Source organism: Eubalaena glacialis, chromosome 10, assembly GCF_028564815.1.
Source record: "Eubalaena glacialis isolate mEubGla1 chromosome 10, mEubGla1.1.hap2.+ XY, whole genome shotgun sequence".
In the NCBI taxonomy this organism is placed as follows: domain Eukaryota; kingdom Metazoa; phylum Chordata; class Mammalia; order Artiodactyla; family Balaenidae; genus Eubalaena; species Eubalaena glacialis.
The window spans coordinates 50,528,139-50,550,157 of record NC_083725.1 but is presented as its reverse complement, the minus strand read 5'-3'; the positions used below and the strand labels follow the sequence as shown (position 1 = coordinate 50,550,157).

Below are 22,019 nucleotides of genomic sequence, written 5' to 3'. Positions count from 1 at the left end.
TCACGTTAGGTCCCCTGGCCAGTGTCTGGTGCCGAGGGACCCACATCTCCCTCCTGATCCCCTGGCACTAGTGTAAGAGTCTATCAGAGGAAATATTCCAGCACTTAAAATCCAAGACCTTCCCAAGCCCCAGTCCTTTAACTGTTAAGACAACTTATCAGATTGAATATGAAGAAATTGACCAGAGCTGAAAAACTTGACTTAACTAAAGAATTGTCACCCGCTACTGGCCCCAAGAGCGAGAAGGTGGTGGTGCTGTGTCTGTGCTCATTATTTCCTGTTACTCAGAACCTTCCTCCTCCCGGCTCACCTGGCTTCCTCCTACTTTGCCTTCGAGGCTTCTTCTTTGAGAAGACTCCTTCCAACTCTCAGCTGAGCTAAATGCTTTTCTCAGTACTCCCTGGGCATCTGACCTCAAATCATCTGGGTAGGATCTGACCTCCCCTCTGGGTCATGTGATTCCCCCCACTGCAGGGACCGTGCTGAGTACCCCTGGCTCCTGGCACAGTAGGTGCTCAGGAACCATTTATTGAACCGAACCAAACTTCAAAGCAAAGCAGCCTTCTCTCTTGACCTAAGCCCGGTGGCAGAGTATCATGGGTTTGTCAGGATTAAACTACAAATAAGGCATAAGCGAGACTCGTCTGCATACAATGGTGGGTGTTCTGAGAACGGAAGATGGGAGAAAGGTGCACTCTTCATGCCCAGCTCTTTCCTTAAGATAAGATGAATGGAGGGGACATGGAAATGGTCTAGTCCAGGAACTCTCTGCCTGGCCGCACATTAGAGTCACCCCAGGAGCCTAACTTGAAACGAAACAGTGTTGGGTCCTGCCCTCAAAGAGACTGATGTAACCAGCTGGGGTAAGGTGTGGGCATCTGTAGGTCTTACAAGCCCTCCAGGAGGTTCTCATGTGCAGCCTTGGCTGAGAACCGCGAAGCCAGCCCACCCTCCTGGCCCTGTGCACTCAGAGAATGAAGGTGACCCCATATACAGGGCTTACTGCCAGCACGGGACTGGAACCAGCCCCTCAGGCCCTGCCCCTTCCCAGCTGGGGACTCCCCAGGAAGCCCCAGAGCAGCGGGGTTCCTCTGGGATCAGCATGTCACTGGCCTGAGCTGCCCCTAGGGATGCGCCTCAGCAAGGGAAAGGCCACTGTGCTTCCTGGACCCCAGTGAACAGCAGGAATGTTCTGTGCTCACTTCACGGTCCAGTGTATCCTTTCCCCTTTGCCCACAGGGCTGACCGGTGCCTTCCCAGCCCAGCAAACCAGTTACGGGTATGAAGCCCAACTTCATACTTGCCAATGATGCCTCTCTCCCACTCCCATTTCTGCTAGGTAAGTAAATACTTTCTGACCCTGAGACTGTGTTCCAGGGAAAACCCAGGTGCAGGCAGCCCAGTGTTTGAGACCACAGGCTACGGGGGTGCAGTGTCAGTGGGGTCTCTGAGTGGGGCACCAGTTAAGTTTCCAGTAGGTGCCTACCAAGGCAACTCCCCCACTCCCCCACTTCCTCTTCCTTCGCTTAGCACACCCAGACCCTGCCAGGCCCCAAGAGGATGCGTGAACCTAGTTTTTGAGCACTTGCTGTATGCCTAAAACTCTCTTCTCCACCTGTCCTGCTGTATACCCTTACTCATCTTTCAAGACTCAAGCTCACCTTCTTCATTCCCGTTCCCCAGGTAGGAGGATGCTTCCCGGTGACGGTGACCGACAGAAGCAACACACATTCGGGAAGGACTCAACTTCAGTCCAGGCTGACAGAGAGTACAGCAAAGTTATTCATTTGTAACATGCATCTTGACTTTAGATATATCGGAATATTAAAAGTAAAAAAAAAAAGTCTTAGAGCAGATGAAATAAATAGGTGTCCTTAAGTCCTGGGGACAATGGAGAAAGGAGAGTCTCCTGACTGCAGCCCCTTCCCAGACCAGCAGAGAATATACTCAGGACTCCCTTGGAGACCAGAAATGAAGAAATCTGGGTGACTTTCTGGTTGATTCCGCCCCTCCCTCAATAGCTTCAGTGTAATCCCCCAGCCATTTTTTGAGCACTACCCCCAAGGGGAAGAGGTGTGAGTGCAGGGGGTACCTGTCAGCCTGGCGGTGGCCCCCGGCCTTCCTCATCCTCCATACGATGTGCATATCAGTACCACTGCACTCAGCACCCCGTATTAGGGCTCTGTTTTCCCCCCAGGGAGGCTAAAATCCAAAAGCTGACCTGTCCATCAGAAGGGGGCTAGCTAAGGAAAAAGTAGCATGTGGATACAATGACATACGGATAGCAGTTGAGAGGAATGAGCAAGATCTAGGCTATCAACATGGACAGAGCTCAAAAACTGCTGTAAAAAGGGAATTCCCTGGCGGTCCAGTGGTTAGGACTCGGCGCTCTCACTGCCGAAGGCCCGGGTTCAATCCCTGGCCGGGGAACTAAGATCCCACAAGCAGGGTGGCATGGCCAAAAATAAATAAATACATAAATCGCTGTAAAAAGTAAGTTGCTGAGTAACAAGTACGGCATGACTGCAATTTTTTTTTATTGCATTTTTAAAAGCACGCCCAAGCACCACTCTTTTGGGTGGGTACCTTTATAGGTATGCAAGACCATTGTCTATAAATCAGAGAGGACAGTGCAGAGAGAGACCACGCCTCATTTGTTTCACCTGGCCCAGTGCAGAGCCGGATACACCATAACTGCTTAGTAACTGTGGACGGCTGCATAGGTGACCAGTGGGGCCTTGTCCTGGTGTGATGGATCCCGGTGTCTCCCCGGGGCCTCCAGGGGATTCCTCCAACACCGGCTCTCCCTCCCCTCCTATGGCACCTCCAGCTAAGCCAGAACCCATAGCTCCCATCTGGCTGTGGCCGCTCTGGCCTATCAACTCCCTCCCCAGACCCAGGCTCAGCCCCCATGCTGCTCTTCTGTTCTCCCGGGCACTGGGCCATGAGTGACTCAGTGGGGCTAACTCCTCCATCCCTGGCTCCACCCTGGTAAAGTGGGGATGTTAAAGGGCACTCGTGTGTGTATTCATGTGTGCACGTGTGTGGCTGGGTGTGTGTGCGTGCTGGGGGAGTGGGCTGCTTTTTAGAAGCTGGGGTTGGAGCACAGGAAGCAAGCTGACTCGGCCCAGGCCATTAGCTAAACTTTCCTACTTAACAATAGGTCCTACTGTATAGCACAGGGAACTATATTCAATATCCTATGATAAACCCGAATGGAAAAGAATATTTAAAAAAGAATGTATATATATACATATATATATGTATATATGTATATATATATGAATCACTTTGCTGTACGGCAGAAATTAACACAACATTGTAAATCAACTATACTTCAATTAAAAACAAACAAACAAAAAAACCAACAACAAAAAAACCGAAAACTTTCCTACTTGAGTCTTGGATCATCTGCTTCCAAATAAGCGGGAGCACTGATGAGGAGGAGGCCTGATGGATAACTTCCCATGTTGAGAGCTGAGAAAGGAAACGAACAAGGGTCCTAGAAAAGCGCCCCACCTTGGCCAGGTGTGGGAGACCTGCCAGCTTTCAGAGGGGATATGCCTTTGAGTCCCTGTCTTATTCAGCTTGAGCTGTTATAACAAAATACCAAAAACTGGGGGGCCTAAACAACAGACATTTACTTCTCACAGCTGTGGAGGCTGCGAAGTCCAAGGTCAAGGTGACAACAGACTCAGTTCTCGGTGAGGACCCTCTTCCCGGCTTGCAGATGGCCGCCTTCCTGCTGTATCCTCACATGTAGAGAGAGGGAGCTCTGGTCTCTTCCTCTTATTATAAAGACACTAATCCCCTCATGGAAGTCCTACCCTCATGACCTCATCTCAACTTAACTGCTCCCAAAGGTCCCACCCACCTCCACGTACCATTATATTGGGAGTTAGGGCTTCAACATATGAATTTCTGGGGGACACAAACATTCAGTCCATAACATCCTGCCCCTGGCCCCCCAAAATTCATGCAATGAATTCTTGCATGCAAAATACATTCATTCCATCCCAACAGCTCCAAAAGTCTTAACTCCTTTCAGAGACTTGGGGTATGATTCATCTTGAAAGAAAATTACTCTCCAGCTGTGAACCTGTGAAACCAGGTAAGTTATGTACCTCCAAAATGCAGTGGAGGGACAAGCATGGGATAGACATTCCCATTGCAAAAAGAAGAAATGAGAAGTAAGAAGGAGTGGCGGGTCCCAAGTGAGTCCAAAACCTAGCAAGGTAAATGCCCTTAGCTCTTTGGTTCGATGCTCTGCCTTCTGGACCCACCAGGGTGGTGGTCTTGCCTTTAGGACCCACTGAGGCAGGGGTGCACCCTCACCCCTGCAGCTCTGCTGGGCATTTCCATGTCCCCCGGGAGACTCTGCAAGGCCTCCATCTTGCCTGTTGAAACCAAGGCAATGCCCCACCCCCGCCTTTTGAAACCGAGGAGACAGCTCTGATGCTGGCTGAACTGCCTTCAGAGTCATTCTTTTCTTAACCTGAAAAATAGTGTACACAGCTAAACAGCGATACAGTCAACCCTGTAGGATCTATCAAATCTGACAGCCTTCCCTCATTCCATTCTGTCTTCACCCCCTTCAGTTACACTGGAGTTGTTTCTGCTGGGGTGGCTGATTAGGCCTGTGGTTCACACCCAGGCTAATCTTATCAAGCAGTGTTTGGCCGCAATCTACGTGTTCTCTTCTGAACATGCCCTCTTTTTTCGTAACATAGATAGGCTGAGAATTTTCCACATCTTTAAGTTCTAGCTACTTTTTGCTTAAGAATTCCTTCTTCAAGTCATTTCTCTCTTCTTGCATTTTACTATAAGCAGACAGGAGGGACCAAGTTGCTCCTTCGACACTGCTTAATATCTCCTCAGCTAAATATCTAATTTCTCATCACTCCCAAGCTCTACCTTCTAAGAACACTAGAACATGAACACAGCTCAGCCAAGTTCTTTGCCACTTTCTAACAAGGATCACCTTTTCTCTACTGTCCAATAACATGTTCCTCATTTCCATCTGAAACCTGACCAGAATGGCCCTTAGAGTCCATATTTCTAGCATGTACTTCAAAACTCCTCCGCTTCTACCCATTACTCAGTCCCAAAGCTGCTTCCACATTTCTGGGTATTTGTTACAGCAGCACTTTACTTCTCGGTACCAATTTCTGTCTTAGCTTGGGCTGCTATCACAAAATACCATAGACTGGGTGCCTTAAACAACATAGTTCTGGAAGCTGGGACATCAAGATCAAGGTGCCGGCAGATTTGGAGGACTCTCTTCCTGGCTTGCAGAGAGCTGCCATCTTGCTTCGTCCTCACATGGCAGAAAGAGACAGAGAGAGGGATCTCTGGTGTCTCTTCCTCTTCTTATAAGGACACTACCCCCATTGTGGACGCCCCACCATCATGACCTCCTCTAAACCTAACTGCCTTCCAAAGGCTCCACCTCCAAATACCATCACATTGGGGGCTGAGGTTTCAACATCTGAATTCCAGGGGGACACAAACATTCAGTCCATAACAGTCCCGTTTATAGAGAAAAGGCCTCAAATGCAGGGTGTTTGTGTGTTTGTGTCTGTGGAGCATGCTTTCACGCAGACTTCAGTGTAAATGATGAATATCTGACTTTCTGGGTGGAAGCTTTGGGCAGAGGCTGAAGAGGCAGAGAATGGAGGGAGCTGGTGGGAGGGAGGAGGCCCCCTCTACATCATCAGTGCTGGCCCTGAAGCACAGGCCCCCATCAGGCAGGTGCACAACCACTCACTATCCTTAAAGGGTAGACTCTGGCTGGCACTGGACAAGCGCTGGGAATCTGTCTTCCTGGAGTTTACAGCTTTGCAGGAGTCACTATTCAATGGAGAACTGCAAACCTTTGACCCTTCCTCCTGGTTTTGCATGTGCTTCCTCTTTACCTAGGACGCGCTGTGTTCCCTCTGTCCCATTCCCCTGGCTGCTCCTGTCCATCTGTCACTGGGTAGGTGCAGCTCCCTTTGGGAGGCTTGGCCTCATTCCCCTGAGCCTCTAGGACTTCCAGAACTTTGGCACTTCCTGCCTCTCAGGACTCGCCACTCCAAGCCGGCACTCTTGTCTGCTCGTCTGAGGACAGGACTGTGAACCATGGTATCCCCAGTACGATTGTGGCCTGCTTCCTGGAAGCAGAGGGTGCCATGAATGAGTGAGTGAATAAACGAATTATACACTGTGGTGAATCGCTGGTCCTTGAATGCCTGGGACAGCTGTACAGATGTTGCATGAGAATGCCTGATTGGAAACACATGTTGAAGGGTTGAAAAATGATAGAAAAGGTCACTGCAAGGCCAAACACACCCACCCACCTGATGGACTAGATGACTATTGCTTGCTCCACGGACAGCCAGAGGCACATGCCCCCTCCCAGTCCTTTTGGGTTTCTGAGATCTGCAGCCTCCAAAGCTGGGCTCTAGCTAGAGAGGTGTAAAGGTCAAGCGTGCTAAATTGCCCAGGTTTAAATCCTAACTCCACCACGGCCTAGCTGGTGACGGCCGTGCATCAGTTTCCTCACTTGTGAAACAGGGATAAGAGCGGCACTTTTTTCATAGGGCTGCTCCGAGGATTCAATGAAAGAAGTGTCGTCAAGCCCCGGGGACAGTGGCCGCAAACGTGCTTAGTAAGCACCGCCTCTTACTAGAGATCCTCCCACCGCCGGTGGCCCTGCACCGGTCAGTCTCTACACTTCAGATGACTAATCTGTAAAATGGGAATGATCATAAGGATCCTGATTAGATGAGAAAGTAGAACTGCATTCTAATCTGTGGTTTGGGTCCATGGTAGTCTGTGGGGCTGTGCGTTACATGCAGACTCACCAAGCCGGGGGATTCTGGGGACAGCCCATCCAAACCCTCCGCTCCGGGCAGAGCGGTGAGGACCACCGCCGGCCTGAGGGATTCAGGCCCCAACACCCAAACCAAATCTCTACAACCCTTTCTCTTTGAGAGAGTCTGCTGGGGGTTCCTCTGAGAGGTGGGGAGGCCTACAGCACCAGGGACCAGCGCTGGGGACCAGGGAAGGCGCGGGAGGGAGAGGGGGAGGGTTCCCGCAGTAGGGGGCGGGGCCCGTGTGCCCGGAGGTCGCGGACGCCTGGGCCGCAGTCTGGTTATTCCAGGAAAAAGAAATAAAAAATGCTGCAGAGGAGGCGGCCACCGGGCCGAGCCGGTTATCTTCCGGGCGGTTTCCGGCTCTGATAACGCCCGGGGCGGGGCGCGTACCCAGAGTGGCCCGGGAGCCGGCCTGGGGGATCCTCGCCGGGCCCGGTCCCCGCTCCAGGCCGCGCACAGCCCCGCGGAAAGCGGTGGTTCCCCGCGCGCCCCGCGCCCCCAGCCCCCCGCCCGGTCCGGCCCTTGCTTACTTTGCAGACAGCGGGCAGCGGCCAAGCAGAGGGCGAAGACTCCCAGCGAGAGGCCGTAGCTCTTCCTCCTCCGGCTCGGCACAGGCCTCATGAGCAAGCCCCGCGCGCCGCCGGCCCGGCGTTGGCGTCCCGGGCGGCGCGGCGCGGCGCGGCCCCGGCTGTGCGCTCACGTGGCAGCCGCTGCAGCTCCTGGCCGCCCGCCTGCCCGCTCCTCCTCCTCCGCTGCCTCCTGCCTGTCCTGTGAGGCCAGATGCAGATGAGCTGGTTGTACTCTGGTTGAACCAGTTCCAAGGAGTGGGGAAGGAAGAGGAGACAGGGAGGGAGGGAGGGAGGGAGAGAGAGAGAGAGGAAGCAGTTGGAATGCACACACCCAGAGGTAAATAATAGCAAAAAATGAGTAGTCTCCTTCCGTTCACACCCACTTGACTGGTATTGATTCAAGATTCAGCTGGATGCTGGGTGGCAGAAGAAAGGGAAGCTATTAGCTGTTGCCTGAGGACCAAGAGGGACCATCTAATGGCTCCATGTGAAATGAGAAGGCTTTCAGGTAGGTGAAATGACAGCCTAGGGTGAGAGGGGTGAGAAGAGGACAAGGGAGCCTCAGGCTGCTCTGGGTGGAGCCACTGGACAGTGATGATAGCTATCCACCATGTACCATCCAGCCATCTAAACACCATCCATCCACCCATCCATGCATCCACCCATCCATCCATCCATCCATCCATGCATCCATCCACCCATCTATACACCCATCCACCACCCATCCACCATCCATCCACCCATCCGTCCATCTACCATCCACCATTCTTCCATCCACTATCTACCCACCCCCCATCCACACCTCCATTCATCCATGCATACAAGATGTGTTCACTGAGAGCCTACTTATTTGCACAGGGCCTGACACATGGTAGACAGTCATAAAACATTGGTGGATTGAAGCTGGGCACTGTGCTAAAGGTTGGGGATACAGCTATGAACAAGATAGAAGTCTTTAGAAATCCTAGCGAGGGGTAGGGCTGGAAAAACAAGCAATTGCTGTACAGTGCATATGTCTCTTTGATAAGGGAGGCCCAGTATGCTATGGGGACTCAGGGCAAGAGTAATTAACCCTGGGGAGGGAGAGTACAGGGTGGAGGAGGAATTAGTATTGATCCCAGCTAGTCATGAAATTCAACTCCGGTTTGTTAAAACTAGATTTTCTAGCCTTCTTTGCAGCTGGGGGTAGCAGGGTTGTCCAGTGCTGGCCAGTGATGTTAAGGGATGTCTTCTTGGGGTGTTTCTGGGAAAGTTTTTGCTTTCTTTTATTTTAATTAATTAATTAATTTATTTATTTATTTTTATTTTTGGCTGTGTTGGGTCTTCGTTGCTGCACGTGGGCTTTCTCTAGTTGTGGCGAGCAGGGGCTACTCGTTGCGGTGCACGGGCTTCTCATTGCGGTGGCTTCTCTTGTTGAGGAGCATGGGCTCTAGGCGCGTGGGCTTCAGTAGTTGTGGCACATGGGCTCAGTAGTTGTGGCTCGCTGGCTCTAGAGCACAGGCTCAGTAGTTGTGGCGCATGGGCTTAGTTGCTCCGTGGCATGTGGGATCTTCCCAGACCCGGGCTCGAACCCGTGTCCCCTGCATTGGTAGGTGGATTCTTAACCACTGCGCCACCAGGGAAGTCCCTGCTTTCTTGATAAAAGTGATAGATAAGGCTAAGGCTGCCCCTCTCCCTTTCTTCCTGCCTTGAAGACATCATAATGTTTAGATCTGTGGCACCTATCTTGTATCCATGAAGTTACATGGATGAGGACAAAAGCCATATGCCAAGTAGGATGATGGAGCAGAAAGATGGAAAGATAGAAGACCATGGCAGTCGGGCACACTTTCCTGTCTCCTTCTTCTGGTTCCTAAGGGGGACTCCTTGCCAATTTCATGTGTTCTTGGTGAGGTTGACAGTAGTGGTACCCTGCCGACCGCCCCTGGGTGAGCTTGTGAGCCAGGCTGACCAATCAGAGTACACTTTTCACCAGCCAAAGTGTTTGGTTCAGGGATGGTTGGACAGGGCCCTCAGAGTCTTCCCTGGGAATGATATGTGGTCATTGTTGGGATTGCTAAAATGAGAGGATACGAACCTGGGAATACTGGGAATATTGGAATGGCCCTGAATTAAGCATGAAGCCAAGATGGTACAAACTAAGCTGGGAGCTGAGAAGAGAGATAGAGCCATCATGACATGGATTGAGCTCTGGGATTCTGCACACTAGCCTTTGCCAGTTATGAGCAAATAAATACCCTCTTTTGCCTCAAAAAATTAAAGTTGGATTTCTCTGACATAAAATTGAGAAAGTCCTGACTCATACAAGGGGTCTTCTTGACAGTTTTCTGGGTTTTTTTTTTATTCCATGTAAGGGGATTCAGGAATCACTTGCATTCATTTATTTATTCATCAAACTTTCATAACATCTGACCCCGTACCAGGCTACATGCTAGGCCCTGCAGCTCCAAAGATGAATAACTAACTCATGGCTCCTGGTCCCAAGAAACTCACAAAGTAGCATGATCCAGATTGAGAAAGGCCTCCAGGTATATGGGGTCTTCCTGCTGAGGCCAAGATGAGAGCAAACGCTGTTTTGCTCACTGCCATGTACCTGGCACCTGGCACACGAATTAGAAAAACTGTAGTCTGAGAGATGTAAGAGAGAAAGAAGAATTTCATGAGATCAAGAGCTGATAAAGGCTAGAGTGACTCAGTGATGCTCTGAGTTCCTGTCCTGCCTCTGTCACCCACCAGCTCTCTGGCCTTGGAGAAGTAACATCAACTCTCTGGACCTCTGAGGGGGTTGGGCTATACCAGAAATGCTCAACCCTGTCTGCACATTAGAAAAAAAGCACCGCGGCCTGGGCCTCACTCCAGTTCAATTCAATCATATTTTCTGGAGTGGGGCCCTGGCATTAGTGTTTTTTGAAAGCTCACTGGATAATTCTAATGTGCTGCCAGAGTGGAAAAACACTGCTCTAGGTTAGTTAGAAGCTTCTTGTGTCATATTCAAATGATACTTTGATCTGAGTTTATGGGATCCTTTATATAGAGTAGGATTTCATAGAGGGGAGGAGGGAGATAGCATGAGGTCATTTAAGCCCTGATTATATTTACTATTTCATTTGTTCATTCTCTCCTACCTTCCTCCCTCCTTCCCTTCCTTCCTTCCTTCCTTCTTTCCTTCCTTTCTTCCTTCCTTTCCTCCCTCCCTCCCTTCCTTCTTCCTTCCTTCCTTCCTTCCCTTCCTTCCCTTCCTTTCTTCCTTTCTTCCTACAACTTTTAGTTAAGTGCCTACAAGATCCCAGGCATGGCAATAGTCTGGTTGAGGCAGAGAGGGAGGAATAGGGAGAAAAACTAGAAAAGCATGTTGGGACTAAGATTTGAGGGGCCTGTATACTGATACTGAGGATGCTTGTTTTTGCTATAAGGGTATAATTCAAGATTCATACTTAGTATGAAATGTAGGCTTCTCCATTGAAATCTTTGACATAAACTATAGCCCTCAGGTATTTGGTAACTATTCTCACCAATCAACCACTTGGTTAAAAAAAAAAACACCCACCATTGTTTATTTTCTCAAAACCTTAGGAGCCGTTCTTCACTTCCAGAAGAAGAAAATGATGTGTGTTTATAGTGATCTAGCTTTATGACAGCCATAGATATCCCCATATAATTCTCATGTTCAAGGACAGCCCTGATTTTAAATATGCTCTTCCAGTGAGACCATATATCTTGGTGTTCAGTTTTGCAAAATGGATTACCACATTTAGATAACCTGTAACTTCTTGGGCTTTTTTTTTTTTTTTTTTTTTCGTCTCTCTTGAAAATATGCTTGTAGTTTATTATGTATATATGTATGGTATTAGGGTGCCAGGCAGGTGGTTGAAGTGGGAGGGGATTGTGTTGAATGTTACGGTATGAAAGACCTATACAAATCTTTGTTAAAACTGGTTCCTTTGAGCCAGGCTTTTATGGTGCCATACGGTGCCCTAAGTCTCTTAAACTGAGCCGTTGTTGTGTTCCCCATGTCACTCTGGGACCATATGGAGGCCAAGCCTACTAAGGGGGAGATCCAAAATGGCAATTCTCTTTCTCCCTTGAACTTGGCTGGTCCAAACTGCCTGGACCACGCAGCCTGGGTGTAGCCTCTGTGAGCAGGAGTTGTGGTGATGAAGCAGGCAAGCCTTATCCCCTATCAGCCTACGGTTACCTTAAGGGTAAGTGCCAGTGCTATTCTCTTAATATCCCTTCTGCATGATAATAGTGATTCTGGGGAGCACATTGGATAAGAGCTCTGGCTCTGGAGTCAGACAGACCCAGGAAAAGCCCAGCGTTTCCACTCCTAGCTGTGTGACCTTAGGCAAGCTACTTAACATTCCTTTACAGCAGTTTTTTCTCTGAAAAGTGGGATTCTGATATTACTACTTAGTAATGCTGCTGGGAGGGTCAAATAAGACACAGGTGTGAAGTGGGATGGTTGCAGGGGAACCCCGGATCCACGTCAGTTATTATCACAGCGTCCAGCTCAGTGTCTTGTATAATAGGTGCTCAGCAATTGAATACATTTCCCTGGTGGATTCATGCTTTTTTAGTCTTGGACGCTAAAACTACACTTCTAAAGGGCAGAGACCATTTCTTTCAGATCTTCTATGGGCTGTCTCTTCCTGCACAGGGCCCGGCTTGTAGAAGGTGTTCAGTAAATATGTAGTGGGGGCAGTGTGGTGGACGGCAGAAGTCTAACCTGAATCCTGGTCTTAGCTGTTCCATTATGGAAATGATTTAATATCTCTGGGTCTCAGTTTCTTCATTGGTAAAAATGAGGTGTTAGGCACTGAATGCATGGTTTAGAGCAGATGCCAGGTGCTTGATCCCAGAATATGGTCTGCAGGAGATTTTCAGTCAAACGCAACAAAACAAAAATAAAAATTAGAAAAACAAATAACAGTTTTCCTCAATTCACTGGCATTTGTGAGCTGGTTGGCCAGCAGGATCTGACATGACCATTAGGGACCCAGATGGGCTGGGTATCCCATGTACAAGATGGGAATTGAGCTCTTCAAGTCTAATTTCAATAAAAGTCAATGAAAAAGTCACAAAGGCAGGGCACTATGAAGGAAATTATAATAGGTATGATAAAAGCTTATGAGATATTTTTAAAATTAATTAATTAATTAATTTTATTTATTTTTGGCTGCTTTGGGTCTTTGTTGCTGCGCGCAGACTTTCTCTAGTTGCGGCGAGCGGGGGCTACTCTTCGTTGCGGTGCGCGGGCTTCTCATTGCGGTGGCTTCTCTTGTTGCAGAGCACGGGCTCTAGGCGCGCGGCCTTCAGTAGTTGTGGCACGTGGGCTCCGTAGTTGTGGCTCACGGGCTCTAGAGCGCAGACTCAGTAGTTGTGGCGCACGACCTTAGTTGCTCGGCGGCATGTGGGATCTTCCCGGATCAGGGCCCGAACCCGTGTCCCTTGCATTGGCAGGCGGATTCTTAACCATTGCGCCACCAGGGAAGCCCTATGACACACATTTTAAAATCATGGTTTACCACTGTACTCAACAAAAAATTAAGGTTAACTATACGCCACACAGAATTTTCTGATCCCATGGACCATTACTGAAAACATTGGTTGTAGGAGTGGTCTGCTTGAGCAGGGAAGAGTATTCTGTCACTGACATTGTTTAGAACTGCTGGTGCATGGTGGTAATGAAATTTCTTAAGTGGGTCTTCTTCTTATTTTTAAGTTCTTTTTAGACACTGCACCTCCTCATTGCATCAGGGACCAGACGCCCCCTGCCCTTGGTTTGCCATGGATTGAAAATATTTGGGTGCCCTTGGACTAGATCTCTTACCGCTTGAACATCATTAAATTCTCAGCACAAATTTCATTCTGTTCGAGAGACCTAAAGTAGCCCTGCCCTACCAACCTGCACAGTCACTAGTCCATGTTTTAAAATCAACTTGACTGAGGTTTAATTAATGTGCAGGAAACTGTATCCATTTAAAATGTACAGTTTGATGGCTTTCGTTATATGTATACACCCATGAAACAGCCACCACAATCAGGAAACAGAGCATTTCCTTCACTCCAGAAGTCTCCTCTGGGCAGTCAGCCCATCCTTCTCTCTGCCCTCAGCCCTAGGCAACCACTGGATTGTTTTTTGTCAATATAGATTCATTTGCATTCTCTAGAATGATATAAATAGAATCATACAGCATGTAGTATTTTGCATGTGCTTTTTTTCGCCCAGCATAATGATTTTGAGATTCATCCATGTTGTTACGTGTATCAGAATTTCATTCCCTGCTATTCCATTGTATGGATATACTACTGCCATTTGTGTATTCATTCTCCTGTTGATGAACATTTGGGTCATTTTCCGTTTTTGCCTATTGACGTCAGTCTGTTTCATTGTCTTCATTGCATTGTCACTGTCTGAAATTTTCTTCATCTGTTTGGTTGTTTTTGGCTCCCCTCTTTTACCCAAAACAAACAGGACCTCATCTTCTAGTTCTCCACTTTCTCTGCAGTGCCTGACACATCATGGGAGCTCAGGATTGAATAATGCCAGGAATTTCAACGTTGGGCTGTACTTGGAGCATTCCTGAGTTCAAATACCTCCTGCACTATTAACTTTGTGACCTTGAGCAAATTGCCTCACGTCTCTGAATTTCAGTTACTTCATCTGTAAACTGAGCATTGTTATACTATCTCACAAGTATGCTGTGAACATAAAAGTAGACTTATTATTGTTTTTTCAAATAAATTTATTTACTTAATTTATTTATTTTTGGCCGCGTTGGGTCTTCCTTGCTGAGCGCGGGCTTTCTCTAGTTGCGGCGAGCGGGGGCTACTCTTCGTTGTGGCGCGCGGACTTCTCATTGCGGTGGCTTCTCTTGCTGCAAAGCACGGGCTCTAGGTGGGCAGGCTTCAGTAGTGGTGGCTCGCGGGCTCTAGAGCGCAGGCTCAGTAGTTGTGACTCGTGGGCTCAGTTGCTCCGCGGCCTGTGGGATCTTCCCCGACCGGGGCTCAAACCCGTGTCCTCTGCATTGGCAGGCGGATTCTTAACCCCTGCGCCACCAGGGAAGCCCTAAAGGTAGATTATTAAACATGGAAAGTCAGTGCTGTCCTAAGTGTCTTATGAGTAATAATTCATGTAATTCGTTAATCAGTTCATCAACCCCATGAGGAAAGTACTATTATTATCATTCTGACCATTTCACAGATAAGAAAATTGAGGCAGGAGTTAGTAAGAGCAGAGCTTCACTTGTACCCAGCTGTTTAGCTTATGAGACTGTGCTCCCCATCGCTGTTATTCTGCTTCTCTAGGCTATTAAACCAGATAACATGTGAAGTGCCCAGCACAGTACCTGACACATAATAGCTTCACAGTAAATATTCGTTTCCTTCTTCCTTAGGTATAAAGTCACAGAGCAAGATGCCAAACATCCCACCATTTACCTATCATTTCAGGACCATATGTGCAAAGTTGCAGCAGGTAAAATTCAATAGAATTTTATAGACTGTGATACACTGCATTATTTTCATCCTCTTGACATTTTAGTTTCTTGTGTTGAGACATGATTTAAGTACTGGGAAGGATAATAAGTTTGTTAAGTAGATCAGTTTGATTACATATTTTTCCAGTACATTGATTGTGAATTTTTGTTCATAATTTGGCCCAGAAGGAGACTCTCTAGGCCCTTTTAAGGCAATCTGGGGGCTGGCCTGGGAGTGGGGTCTGATCCTGAGGGTGTCCAGGTTAGCAATGTAAGCAATTCACAAACAACCACAGGAAACCAATCAATGTCAAATGATCAGCCAGGAGCCAGTGCCAACCCTCAGAGAGGGAACCACTATTTTCTTTTTTTTTTTCTTTCTTCCAGTTTTATTGAGATATAATTGACATACAGCACAGTATAAGTTTAAGGTGTACAGCATAATGATTTGACTTACATACATCCCTGAAATGATTACCACAGTAAGTTTAGTGAACATCCATCATTTCATATAGATATAAAATTAAAGAAAAAGAAAAAAATATTTTTTCCTTGTGATGAGAACTCTTAGGATTTCCTCTCTTAACAACTTTCATACATAACATAAAGCAGTTAATTATATTAATGATGTTGTACATTACATCTCTAGCACTTATTTGTCTTATAATGAGAAGTTTGTACCTTCTGAGTACCTTCATCCAATTCTCCATTGCCCCACCCCTGGGAATAGCTTTTTCTGATTTGGACCATACAGCACTCTGCTGAAAATAACTATTCAGCAATATTCTTGGAGCTACAGGCTGTGAACTGTGTTCATAGCTTGTTATCGGAGTGGCCAGTCTGCGAGAGACCCACAGGTCCAGGGAGGGGCTGGAGGGAGGGAAAGCCGGCTGCTGCGGCTCAGGGCAGCACAGCTCTGCCTTGGCACAGGGGAGGTGGGTGCAGGACAGGGATTGAAGCCCAGGTCTGTTGCTGATCTGGGGGGACTTAAACAAGCCACACCCAGGCTTCTATGAGACCAGGTGGGGGGGAAAGAGCAAAGCAGTCGCTCTTTCTGCCCCCCATCATCTTCCAGTCTCACTGGGGAGGCATGCATAGGAGCTAGCAAGACCAGTGCCTTGTGGGAGGATAACGTGTGAGGGAGTTCCAGGCAAGGAGCATGGCATTCCCTAGGGCAGAGGGGCTGGGACAGGGGCTACCAAGGGCACCAAAGATAGTTTCTTGGAGTAGGTAAGTCTTGCTGTTGACAAATCTGTCCCAGGATGTATGACCCATGCTCAGAGGGCCTCCCACCCTTGGGTTAATGCTCTGCTCTCGCCATCTTGAAATTCTCAATAATTAAAAAAAAATGTATTCCCTTGACGTATAGTTGATTTATAATGCTGTGTTAGTTTCTGGTGTGCAACAGAGGGTTTCAGTTATATATATATATTCTTTTCCATTATGATTTATTATAGGATATTGAATATAGTTCCCTGTGCTATACAGTAGGACCTTGTTGTTTGTCCTTTCTATATACGATAGTTTGCATCTGCTAATCCCAAACTCCCAATCCATCCTTCCTCCATCCCCCCCTCCTCTTTGACAAGCACAAGTCTGTTCTCTATATCTCTGACTCTTTTTCTGTTTAGTAGATAAGTTCATTTGTGACGTATTTTAGATTCTGCAGAAATTCTTATTAATTATGAACAAGGGGCTCCACATTTTCATCTCGTACTGGGTCCCACAAATTATGTCCTGATCATCTCTATCAGGTTACTTCCATCATTGATTATTTTTCCTCCCAATCAGGCTTCTCCTTTTAAAATTCCTCATCTCACCTAAAAATGCCAGCTTCTTCCCAGTCCTCTGGACTTCAAACCTCAAGGCAGCTGTCACCCTTGCATCACCCTCTATGCCCAACTGATTGCCAAGATTTGAGGAGTATCCCTTCACGCACTTCACATCCTCGTGCTCTACACAGTTTCCAGAGCCATACACCAAGTTCAGACCTGTCTTGTCCTGTGTTAGAGTCTCTAGACCCTTGCTACTTTGTGTGGTCTGGCAACCCTCAGCATCAACATAACCTGGGAGCTTTTTGGAAATGCAAAGCCTTGGGCCCCACCCTAGATGTGCATTTTGACCAAACACTTAGATGATTCCTAGGCACTTTACAGTTGAGAAGCCCAGTCAGTGGATTCTGGCTATATATTAGAATCACCTGGGGAGATTTAAAAACTACCAGTGATTGGGCCCCAGCCTTAGAAATCCTGATTTAAGTAGTTAGCAGCAGTATAAATTTTTAAAGACCCCACCCCCTTTTCCACTTCTTTTCTTTATCTAGTGCTGTGTACCAAATTACCCCAGCACTTAGTGGCTTCAAACAACATGCATTTATTATCTCACAGTGTCTGTGTTCAGGAGTCCAGACACAGCTCAGCTGGATTCTCTGCTTCAGGGTCTCTCACAAAATTGCAATCAAGGTGTGGGCCCAGGGTCTCTCAGAAGGTTGCAATCAAGGTCAACTGGAGCAGGATCTGCTTCCAAGTTCACTCAGTTGTTGGCAGGACTCAGTTCCTCACAGGCTGCTGGGCCGAGGGTCTCTGTTCCTAGTTGGCTGTTGGCTGGAGGCCACTTTCAGTTCTTTGCCACTTGGGCCTTTCCCACATGGAAGCTTGCTTCATTCAAGTCAGCAAGAGAGAGGGAAGTCACACTGCTTTATAACCCATTCATGGAAATGACACCCCATTACTTTTGCCCTATTCTTTTTTTATTGAAGTATAGTTGATTTACAATGTTGTGTTAATTTCTGCTGTACAGCAAAGTGATTCAGTTATACATATATACAAATTCTTTTTTTTAATATCCTTTTCCATTATGGTTTATCATAGGATATTGATTATAGTTCCCTGTGCTATACAGTAGGACCTTGTTGTTTATCCACTCTATATATAATAGCTTACATCTTACTTTTGCCATATTCTATGCATTAGAAACAAGCCACTAGGTCCAGCCCGCACTCAAAAAGGGGAGAAGTACACAAGGACGTGCCTACCAGGAGGCGGGGATCATTGGGGGCTATCTTGGAAGTCTGCCCACCCCACCACCCAGGTGATTCCAATATGTACCAGGGTTGAGAACCATTGCTCTAGAACAAGGATGTAAAGAAGCCCACCCCTTATCTCAGCTTGATTAAAGAGTAGTGAATCTAGAGTGATGAAAGTGATTATGAGGCTATATCTGGGCTCCATGGGAGCAGTGTGGTAGTTGAATAGTAACATCTGCCAAGGTCAAGGGATGTGGCAAATGTGGGCTATGCCACCCCTAGTCTACACTCTGCCAACCCAAATATAGACTTTGGGGGTAGTCTAAAAACTCTCTCCAGTCTCCCCCAGTCCTCCAACAACAATAATTTTTTTTTAACTTGTTTGCAACATCAACTGTTCTAAGCCCAGTTGTATTTCTTTCCTCATAATACTGTATATAATAGCTAATACCTCTTGAGGACTTACTAAATGCAAGGCATGTGTCTAAGTGCTTTATATTTATTATCCCATTAAACCTCACCACAACCCTAGAGGTAAGTTACTATTAATATCTCCATCATTTCCAGTGAGGAAATTGAAGCAGAGAAAGGTTAAGTAACCTGCCTGGGTCCCACAACTAGTAAATGGTGGAACTGAGAGTCAAACTTAACTGGTCTGCTCTTAAACCACTAGTTTCATGTAAAAAAATCTTTAGTACCTACGCATTTGCATTTATGTTTGTCATGACATTGCCATTAATAATAGTGAAAAAATGGAAACAACCTACCTGTCCAATAATAGGGAAATGGTGACATAAATTATGGTACATCTCTAGGATGATCTATTATATTCATTAAAAGGGATGCTTTTCAACAAATTTTAAAGATGTAGGAAAATGCACAAAATGATGTTAAAAGAAAAGGAATTGTATATATCATTTAACCTCAGTTATGAAAATATATTTGTATATGAATAGAAAAAAAGAAAATATAGCAGTATTTTTTTGTGGATTATGTAATTATGGGTGATTTTAAAAACGAACATAGTTTACGTACAATAGAATGGACAGATATTAACTGTCCAGTTCAATAAATTTTGATAACTGTATACACTTGTATAAATGTCATCCAAAATGAGAGAACATTTCCATTATCTGAGAAGGTTCCTTCTCCAGTTAATCTCCCTTCTGCCCTTGCCTTCTTGTCAGTACTACGCCACCACCGTCCTCATCTTTCTCACAGTAGGTTAGTTTTAATGACATGAAAAAAACCTCTGCCCTCTCCTTCAGAGTCTCACAAAGTTGCAATCAAAATCAACTGGAGCAATTTGTCTATTTTTAAATTTCATATAAATGGAAACATATTCTTTTGTGTTTGGCTTCTTTCACTCAACGTAACGTTTTAGAGATTTGTCATCATGTTATGTGTTTGTTCCTTTTTATTGCTGAGTAGTATTCCATTGTATGAATATAGCATGATTATTTATCCACTTTCTTATTGATGGACATTTGGGTATTTTCCAGATTTTGGCTGTTATGAATCAGTTTGCTATGATTATGTTTTGTCTTTACGTGATCATAGTTTTTCACTTCTCTTGGGTTTATACCAAAGAGTGCAATTGCTGGGTCATAGAGCAGATGTACATTGCACTTTATGAGAAAAGAAAAAGATAGTTTTCCAAGGTGGTTGCACCATTTTACATTTTACTTCCACCAGCAGCGGATGAAAGTTCCATTGTTTGTACATCCTTGCCAACAACTGGTCAAGTCAAATTTTTATCCAGTCTTGTGGGTGTGAAATGATATTGTGTTTTATTTTGGAAGGAGAAAACCCTCTTTAACCTGGTTTCAAGATTGTCTCATAGATAATTTCAAATACCATCCCAGGTTCTTCTGCTTACCCCCTCTATGTGTTCTGTGTCCTATTAGAATTGGACTTTTCTTGTGCCCTAAACCGTGCTTTCCTGCCTCTGTAGTGGTTGCAAGATTGAGGGCGAGAGGGTTAGAAATGTAGAGGGAGGGAAGAAAGAGGAAAACAGGGAAAGGGAGACAGAGGCAGACATATACAAAAGACAGAAAGAGGCAAGGTGGCAGAGAGATGGGATTAGACAAAGATGAGAAAAATAAAGGAAAGGAGGTAGGCACCAGATAAAGGAGGAGGGGGACAATGGGACAGCAGGAAAAGTGATAAGGAAAGAGAGTAAGAAGAAGTGTGCATGAGGGGAGGGGACAAAAAAAGGAAGTGAAGCGGGACAAGGAAGGGAAGGGAGGATGGAGATGGGAGACGGAGGAAGGGAGGAGACAAAGGGAAAAAGAGAAGCAAAATCTTTCCCGCACCACCCATCCAGCGGGCAGCCTTGGATTGTCCCAGCCCTGGAGGGAAGCTCATTTGCCAGTGAGATCTCTCTCTTCTCCTGGTGGGCTGATGCCCAGGAAGCAGCGCTGAGCTGTGCTGAGAGCATCCCTCATTAATATCAGAGGCCCCAGCCAGCCCTAATGGCCCCTGAGCCTCATGGCCTGCAGAGGGACCAGAGAGCTTACATGTTGGTTGGGCAGATGCCAGGCTGTGCTCACAGAGAGGACACTTCCCTGGGCTAGCCTGGGGTCTGATGCCAGGCCAGGGCCTTGAGACTTCTGAGTCATCTGGAAGGCATACAGTAGTTCCTTTGGAGTGATGGAAACATGGTGAATCCAGTTCCCTCTCCTGGGCCTGACTTGGGTGACAAGCAGCCCCCATGAGTATAGTTAACGGTCAGAGAGAAGCAGCTCATGGCAACTGTGTCATTTGAGTCAGTCCTTTGGGTACATTTGGTCAGTCAACAGAAACTGAATCTTACCCAAATCTCACCTGTTCTCAAATAGCTCGCAGTCTAGTCAGAAAGAGGTGACAGTCAACAAAATTACTAAGACTTAAATATGTCCTATAAGAGATAAATATGGTAGTAACTCCTTTCAAACCTCAAAAGCTCAGTAAAGATTTATTTATTTAATGAATAAATGAATGTTCAACCCATGTATCCAGTAGCACCGAGGAAGAAGGGTTATTGATGAACTAATCCTTTGCACAGGATTGGACACATGATGGATGCCCCAGTTCAGCTTTATTAAATGAATGGCTGGTTACATTTTACTACAGGGGAAAATGCGATACTTCTCAGGAAAGTAGCACTCTAAACTGCTGTCACTCACTAGTACTTTAACATGTCCATTTTTGCTGATATTTACAAATCACATTAGCTCCCTTAAAACTCGTATCCATTCTGTGAGTTGGGCAGGGCTGGAATCACCGTCTGCATTTACAGATGAAGAAATCGAGGACCAGACAGGCTGGGTGTTGCCCGTTGAAGTCCTAAAGCCACATCTGAAGTGCAGGGCTCCTAATAGCTCAGCCAATTCTCTTTCTCCACTCCATGTGGCCATCCTCATGTTCAGTAACAGCTAATGGAGGGGGAGGTCTGATGCCATTGGGGCTTTGGGGGTAAGGATTATAGTGGTAGAAGTGGGAACTCAGTGCCGGCACTAAGGGAGTGGCTCTATAGAAATGATTTCATGTAACTATCACAACAGCCTTATGAGATGGGAATTGTTAGTTAATTAATTAATTTATTTATGGCTGAGCACAGCACGTGGCTTGCAGGATCCTAGTTCCCCTACCAGAGATTGAACCTGGGCCACCACAGTGAAAGCGCCGAGTCCTAACCACTGGACCAGGGAATTCCGCAGCGCCCCACTCCCCCTTTTTTTTGACTTAAGGAAATATAGGCTCAGAAATATCGAGTAACCTGTCCAAGGTCAGAGCTGGAATTCAAACTAGATCTGTTGTACTTTGAAGTTCACATTTTTTCCACTGCATCATGGTTACTCGAGGTGATTTTGGAAAGAGATGAGCTAAGTGATAACATCAAAGTTTCTGAGACTTTTCAGCAAATCACAGTTCCTCTGGCATGGGGTGGGAATCGAAGGGTGCAAATTGTGCATCTCCAGGCCTCAGGGGCACTTCGGGATTTCCTCCCTGTGGGATGAACACACTGGATTTTATTTGGCTCCCCCGTTCCCCCCTCCAGCGATAGAAAGAGTAAAAAGTCTTCATTAGCTGGGGTAGCTGGGCTCCC

At 46.7% G+C, this 22,019-nt stretch overlaps 1 protein-coding gene across 3 annotated transcripts in view; it reads right to left on the bottom strand.

Annotated features, from left to right (window-relative positions):
- The window catches only part of VSTM5 (V-set and transmembrane domain containing 5), a 29,395-nt gene extending 21,870 nt beyond the window's left edge, over nucleotides 1-7,525 (bottom strand). Inside the window, exon 1 of one of the 3 annotated variants that reach the window (XM_061202702.1) lies at nucleotides 7,388-7,525. In XM_061202702.1, coding sequence (XP_061058685.1) covers nucleotides 7,388-7,478 — 91 coding nt within the window. In that variant the 5' untranslated portion in view covers nucleotides 7,479-7,525. Of the gene's footprint in view, nucleotides 1-3,395; nucleotides 3,441-5,915; nucleotides 6,083-7,387 lie in introns of those variants that run through there. The other 2 variants (XM_061202703.1, XM_061202704.1) reach the window with 2 other exon arrangements.
- Between the last annotated feature and the right edge of the window lie 14,494 nt (nucleotides 7,526-22,019).